The following is an 8,015-nucleotide window of genomic DNA, read 5'->3' as shown; positions in this document are numbered from 1 at the left end:
ACCGTCATGTAGATCAATTGCTCTCGCTCGCTCAGAATGGATCAAAATTTTATTCACTCTGCATATGTGAGGGCATATTTATAATCTAAAAAGTACCGAAAGAGGACGCATATGTAGAATTTTCACCATAAAATCTTTGTTTTGTTCAAAAGTTAGTAACTAAATTAGCAAGCTAATTTTTCAGCCAAATTTCGCAAGGAGAAAGTCAATAATCATGAATTATTTATTTCGTCGCACAAGTCCTACGGCCGTGCGTAGGAACGTCTGCCAGCTACCTGCGGATGGTCGTCTGTTTTCCCTGGCTCTGCCCGGTTTCCTCCTCCATAATATTGGCCGCCGTCGTATGAGTGAAATATTTTTGAGTACGCCGTAAAACACCAATAAAATAAATAAATAAATAAATCTGTACACAGACAGGGTATATGCATATTGGCAATAATACTGTCCATAAAGGCATATTATGTGTTCAGACCGGATTGGCTCAGTTTACGGCAAAAGCACTGGACTGTCATTAACTTGCCAAAGGTCGGTGGTTTACACCGGGGGCTCCTGTTTAATGTAGTCATAAACTGACCGCCATCTTATAGGTGAAACATTCATAGGTGTTAAACAACAATCAAATAAGTAAATAAAGAAACATCAGTATCCCTTTAAGGTGAAAATAAAATAATCGCACGACGACCCATGGATTATCCTGAAGATGAAAAGAAAACTTTATTAAAAGCAATAAAAATTTCACAATGGAAATAATTTACTACAGAAAAGAAATTCGAAATAATTAAAATGTTTTACGTAACGAATGTTTCAACACACATCCTGGCGCTTAGTTTGTCACATAAAGCTTGGTAACACGTGATATGCACAGAGCATTAGGCAGCACGTGGCATCGCAGATCATATAACACCACGTGTATGTGTACAAGTACATTGTAGATACCCCAGAGACTAAAATATATGACTCACTATACTGGCCTGCAGGAAGATAGTTATGTCCCCTTGGTGATGAAAACACATGTATATGTTTTACTCTTCACTATTATAAACTGCCCCCAGAAGTTAAGCCGCCGTTTCACAACATTTAGCTGGCAGAACGCTTAGTTTGGGAAAGGAACAGTTCTGAGCAGACACCATCCATTTCCAAACTATGGCATATCGGAATTATGGGAGACCAAATCCAGAGAGTAATGCGAAATCTTACGCCTGCCACTACAACGTAAGAGACAGGCGGCCAGAGGCCTTGAAACATCCACTGCTTCTAAAACCCTGTGTATGTACGCCCTAATCAATATGGTTATATCAAGGCTAAATCATTGTTAATTGCCAGGTGTACAATTTATGGCCGATATATGGCCGAAAGTCTATGTCATTCCAGGTAAGGGTGGACTTATATGGCTCATATATTAAGTTTATACGCCATGCAGACATAATTTTTGTTACCAAAGCGTCATTAATCTTTTTGGCCTTGAATCCTCCACGTGATAGCTGTTAAAAACGTGTACGTGTATAAATAGGCCTACACATAATTGTAACCAAAGTATAAGAGCTACAGCTGTCGATGAAAATATATATTCAAACACTGCAAAGAAGACAGCAAAATAATGAGATACTAACAAACATTACAATATCATATAAGCAATAAAATTCAAACAAAAAACATATACAACAATATGATCAACGAACAGGATTTCCACGTTATATAGCAATCGGCTGGTTCATATATCATTCAGACAAAAAATCACAGACAAAATTGGAAACACATACGAGCTACATGGAGCTACCCTATACATACACAACACCTGACTCATCTCACGATATATAAGTCCCTGAATTCATATGACATGAGTTGTCAAGAGTGACTCTTGAAAAAAAAGCAGTGAGGCAAATTAAATGCAAGCATAGAATTCCCACTTATATAGTTAATCAGAAGCAAGAAAAGATTAGTACGCTGAGGGTGATAAGAATTTAATGAAGCTTTGCAGACTGAGTGTGAAACTCTTCTTGGTATGGCCAGTATTCCCTTGTATGTTATATGGTTTAGTACGTATGGCTTATGGCTACTTATTAGAGAAATTTTATAAAAACTGAAATCATAGAATATATAAATCTCAATGTAGTTTTACAGACTCAGCGTCCAATACTTGTTAGTATGGGGAGTCTTGGCTTCCAGAGCTGTTCGTTATAGTCCTATACGCTTTAGAGGGTATCAGTATTGTGTAATATAGCCTTGGTCCTAATAATCCTAGTAATGACTGCATGTCTTATCCTCAGTCCTAATGGTGTAATAATGACTGCATGTCTTATCCTCAGTCCTAAAGGTGTAATAATGACTGCATGTCTTATCCTCAGTCCTAAAGGTGTAATAATGACTGCATGTCTTATCCTCAGTCCTAATGGTGTAATAATGACTGCATGTCTTATCCTCAGTCCTAATGGTGTAATAATGTCTGCATGTCTTATCCTCAGTCCTAAAGGTGTAATAATGACTGCATGTCTTATCCTCAGTCCTAAAGGTGTAATAATGACTGCATGTCTTATCCCCAGTCCTAATGGTGTAATAATGACTGCATGTCTTATCCTCAGTCCTAGCGGTGTAATGATGTCTGCATGTCTTATCCTCAGTCCTAATGGTGTAATAATGACTGCATGTCTTATCCTCAGTCCTAGCGGTGTAATGATGTCTGCATGTCTTATCCTCAGTCCTAATGGTGTAATAATGACTGCATGTCTTATCCTCGGTCCTAGCGGTGTAATAATGTCTGCATGTCTTATCGTCAGTCCTAATAGTATAATGATGACTGCATGTCTTTTCCCCAGTCTTAATGGTGTAATAATGACTGCTTGTCTTATCCCGGTATCCTGTCACATCAGATATACAGGGAGGGGGCTGAGGACCTGTAAGAATACACCTGGTACCGGTACAGAAGATACAGCCTTTCTAATGACAGATAGCGCAAGTACATATACAATAGAGAGACAGAAGTACATATGCCGTACTCATTTTATATGGTTAGTCTTCTACATATTCTCCAATGTCATTGATAGGTTCACTCAGTCACAGACGATCTCACTTTCCCGCATGGAGATATTTCTTTTCATAGATGAAATTGACGCAAAGCAGTCTGTTCAAATTTTACAGTACAATGGGTGAGAGCGGTGAGAAGTGTCATGTTCGATCTAAATGCAGCTTTTACATGTTCAGTCGCCCACAGGATCCTAGACGAAACAATCAAATTTGTCATGGAACGCCTGATAGCCCAGTTTTTGGGAGTGAGTTGAAAAGTACAAAGCGTGTTACCAACGACCGCCATCTCTGATGAATGACTCGCAGACGACAAACTATTTCCCATAATTCTTCAGCATCCCGTTTTCCAGGTAAGATCGCTCCAGTTGCATGTCAATCAAACCAGAATATGTACTGACACGCTGCTAACTCCCACATGGCGTAGTGACGTACGTCTCTCTATGTACTTCTGCTAAAACACAACGGTTGTCAACTACCGAATTAATTCCATCCCTCCATAAGTAACCATTAGGCTATCCTCTCTTGAATTCTGCTGTATGTGCTATACAGGTACACAGCTATGCTCGATGTAGGAAAAATTTGTTTCGTACAAACAAATGTAGAGCTAATAAAACGATAGTAACCAAGGTCTGGGGTCACTTTTACAAAGATGTCGTACATGTACGATATCGCACATACATGACAATAGTACGGCAATAGTGACGTACAAAATATCGTACGGCGTATGTACGATAAAACATGTCGTACGCAGCTTTGTGAAAGTGGCCCTAGTATTGCAAAAAAGTAAACCATTCTCGGCTGACTACATACTGTCGGTGCTGTTTCAAATATTGCAAATTGTCCTAAATACTATAGAGAATGTTACTGTTCGCTGCAGAAAATCACGTAATATGTACTTTAATAATTATTTCATCTGTTACTCTTCTAACATGCTACTGATCACTGGAATTTTAACAAAGCCCAAAACGTTTCTTGGTTTAAGAATTAAACACACTCAACATATATCCATACAACCTTAATTATCCTGTTCAGACCAGGCTGGGAGATCAAAGCCTTGACCTGGCAAGACTGCATGTCTCCGTTGAGTAGTGAGCCGTATATGTTTATGTATATTTCTTACCCACAGCAAGGTTTTATTGCGACAGAATTTTACAAATTGTCGTCCGAATACTGAGCGTTTTCACCTTCGATGAAAATGCGCTGTAATGAGACACTGACAGCTTGATCTCATGGCAACGTCGTATTGTTCCAAGTAAACATTACTTTGAATATAAGATCACCCGCAGAAAGCCCTTATGAGGGGAGACAACTGTAACACTTTCATTATGTTGCCACCTGTCAGGTCCAGAGTCTGAATTCAGGGGGATTCTCCCTCACCTGTGATTCAGATAGGGTGGGTCGTCCACCCAACGATCGGGTGGCCCGTAGTCGGAGGAGTCGCGACTCTGTAGTGACTCCTCGCTCCGCCTTTTTGCCCCGGGCACGGCAGGCGGTATACATCGGAGTCTCGCCAACTCCATAGCGGTCAACCTGGAATGTCCCAGACTGGAGGCACCTTGGAAAGACAACACTTGGTTCTGAGAAAGTTCCTGTAACTGACGACTGATCTCTGACAGAGATATTTGAGTCTTCTGACCCACCTCCACGGACAGGTGGAAAGTCTCGCTCTGGGCAGAGTTCAAGCCCGTGATCGCGTTCTTCAACTCATTGATTTCATTCCGGCATTCCTTTAGCTGTTTGTCCTGTAACTCCATGCTGGTCACCAGGTGGCGCCTAAGGAATATCACTTCCTGTCGGAGCCCATCGAGTTCGTCTGCAAGAGAAGACGCAATGGTATACAGTTATAAAATAGAACGTGAAGTGGTTTTCAAGCATGAAAGGGCAACGCGCAATCTGGATGAGTTAACCCATTACCAACAATAAACGATTTAGGCCACCTCCTGTAAAAGTATTTCCAAAAGATTTTAAATACAATGTCAACTCTTTTGAAATGCCTTCATACATGTGAAATATTCTTGAGTACGGCGTAAAACTGCAATGAGATAAAATAATAAATCAATGTTTGGGTCTGCTTTTTGTCAATCAATTAACATTCCTAAATACATTTTCATCTCACATCATATCTAGTTTATTTTCTAGTAAACATACTTCTAAGCCATTAACCGTTAACAATGCATTTTGTAACAAATAGGATGTTGTATTTTACGGTTACGATGTCTGCACAAGACATTGATATTACGCTATGTACGGTCTCTCTCAACCGGCAATGAGGTACAGCTTGGGTACTACTTCTAGCGGCCTCAGTTCGGCACCCCAGGGGATCATAATTACTTACCTTCAGTGTCCCCCTCCCCTCCCGTGGTCATATCGTACACAAACCTCTCCACTATCTTCGCCATCATGTCCTGTAAGAAATAAGTGGTAAGGAGCTAGGAAAGAGCTGAACACAAACTCACCCACACGTTCATGCCCAACTCCACGTTGATGCGTGGCAACGTGCTGCACATATACAAGAGATATAAAATCGAATCATTCTTGAAGGCTTTGGGGAAGAAGAGGTCCGGGGCCCGAAAACACAAAGCTATTTCTGTATAAAGTCAAAATTTGAAATATCATTTTTGAGCTTCTTGGGGGCCTTAGAAATTAAACTTTTGACCAAGTCACTAATGTTACCTTAAGGCAAATGTACTCCAAACAGTAAACATTGTGACGATGTTGTAAATCTTTGACTTAAGTCAGAAATGTTTTTTTTTCCACCGTCGCCGAGCTCGTTATTTTATTCCATTCTTTACTTTTAACATTATAATCTAAGTTGATAAAAGGTTATAATGTCCGCCTTGGATTATAATGTCCGACTTCGATTATAATGTCCGGCTTGGGTTATAATGTCCGACTTGGATGATAATATCCGACTTGGATGATAATGTCCGGCTTGGATTATAATGTTGGACTTGGGTTATCATGTCGGGCTTGGATTAAAATGTCCGGCTTGGATTATAATGCGGTTGGGAAGTATATAAGCTTAGCTTCTCATTAACATAGTCCGCAAAGCTGTATAGTCGATTCTGAATGAATAATGCCAGCTTTACACTTATATCTCAATATCTCGCCCATTAAACTAAAACAGAAGGGAGGGAGGGTTTCAGGTAACTGGCGAAGGGCGCTGCATGATCTACTCCCGGTAATCCGGTTTCCATCAGCAATACATGTGATTGCCGTCGGATAAGGGAAAACTTCTTGTGAACAGGTGAAACAGGTAAATGCATGTCTACAATATGTATTGTTAAAACAGTACTTAATTTGGAGGGTCATCGCGGGATTTGGCTCACCTTATACGTGGGTTTGTGCTCTCCTCCCGCCATCATACCTTTGTGCTCCAGGAATGTCCCGTTAGACTACAAAGGACAACACAAAGTACCGTACATCAGAGCGGAATTGCCAACAGCAGTCACCAGCGTGCATAAATCATGTCTCGTGTCTCGTATCACATTGTCAGAACAGATAATTGACTATATGTTATCAAACTGTGGCTGTGCACTATACGTCGAGGCAGAAATCAATGTAAAGGTTACACAGCTGTGAACGGAAACTAATGCACGGTAATACTACTAACGTATAACCCCAAAAAGTATAGTCTACACTGTAACCGAGAACGGACGCTAACCGTGATACTGAGAGGAAAACCGTCACAGTGAGAGGCAAGTCTTCACAGTGAGAGGCAAGTCGTCACACTGAGAGGCAAGCATTCACACTGAGAGACAAGTAATCACACTGAGAGGCAAGCTTTCACAGTGAGGGGCAAATCTCACTGAAGGCAAGCCTTCACACTGAGAGGCAAGCTTTCACACTGAGAGGCAAGCCTCCACACTGAGAGGCAAGTCGTCACACTGAGAAGCAAGTCGTCACACTGAGAAGCAAGCTCGTGTGCTGAGCGTGTCAGACCGAAGAATCGCGTGGTTTGTGCCATTTTGGTCGCCATGCTGGTGAGATTTAGAGAAATACAGCGATGGTTTTATTTGATTAGCTTCATATACTGCTTCATGGTCGGACCAGTCAAGTGCAGGGTAATGGGTTAAATTTGATATTACTGTGCGTATGACCCCAATCTTCAAGGGACCTCGCTATTTGGGGAAACCGCATGCATGGGCATGTACAATGTTAACTGCGGCAGTAGTGTCGATCCTGTTTTGAGATGGACCTAAGTTGGGGATGTCTTGTGTTGGTTGGTAGGTTAGAAAAGTCACACCGCGAGGCAAACACCACCTAATGGCTGCTTACAGCGTGCTGTTAATTAAACAGAATATCAGAAATGCTATTCAAATGCGTGACAATCTTACAATATCATAATAGGCCCTATCTAACTCGATCAGTTAAAACGCTGTTCCCTTTGCAGCAATAACGTCGCAGGTCGAAAACTCGAATCCAGGTAACGCTGTTTCGGCAGCGTTTGAAATAAGGCCGCAGGCGAGTACGTTTAATTATGGCGTTAAATAAGAAACACAAATGAATAAATAAATATATCATCGTCTTTAGTTTACTGATACCATGTCTTGGTCACTAACATGAGACTTCAGGGACCCTTAATAATTCAGTCTCAACAGGAGTGAACAGAAGCGCGCATGTCATGTCAGGTCACATGCTTTTAATGTCTAAATGCCATGCAGACGGTATCTACAAACAACTTGCCTTTTCTAGTCATACAAGCTGACAGGTAAATGGGTCACGTAGACGGTATCTACAAACAACTTGCCCTTTCTAATCATACAGGTTGACAGGTAAATGGGTTGTTTCGCGAAAGGCTGTCCTTAGTTCAAGCCACATTTGCAACTGATCTCTAGCAATCAATGAGTACTACGCTGTAATATATAACTGCTGACGTTTAACATGTTCAAGGTGTGTTTATTCTAAAATACATGTGTTTGTTTCATAAATACTTACATTCATTTAATAAAAACAATCATCTGTGTGGTAAATTGGATGGGTTTAATGCTTAA

The 8,015-nt window shown here is 40.8% G+C and overlaps 1 protein-coding gene across 1 annotated transcript in view; it reads right to left on the bottom strand.

Moving 5' to 3' along the window:
- Positions 1-1,295: 1,295 nt before the first annotated feature.
- Positions 1,296-8,015, bottom strand: part of LOC135465577 (short transient receptor potential channel 7-like) — a 38,457-nt gene continuing 31,737 nt past the window's right edge. The window contains exons 9-12 of the mRNA XM_064742835.1: positions 6,351-6,416; positions 5,357-5,426; positions 4,399-4,834; positions 1,296-3,472 (exon numbers count right to left, since the gene is read on the bottom strand). Coding sequence (XP_064598905.1) covers positions 3,460-3,472; positions 4,399-4,834; positions 5,357-5,426; positions 6,351-6,416 — 585 coding nt within the window. The 3' untranslated portion in view covers positions 1,296-3,459. The remainder of the gene's footprint in view (positions 3,473-4,398; positions 4,835-5,356; positions 5,427-6,350; positions 6,417-8,015) is intronic.

The sequence above is a fragment of the Liolophura sinensis genome, chromosome 5, assembly GCF_032854445.1.
Source record: "Liolophura sinensis isolate JHLJ2023 chromosome 5, CUHK_Ljap_v2, whole genome shotgun sequence".
Taxonomy (NCBI): domain Eukaryota; kingdom Metazoa; phylum Mollusca; class Polyplacophora; order Chitonida; family Chitonidae; genus Liolophura; species Liolophura sinensis.
This window is presented reverse-complemented; position numbering and strand designations above follow the sequence as displayed.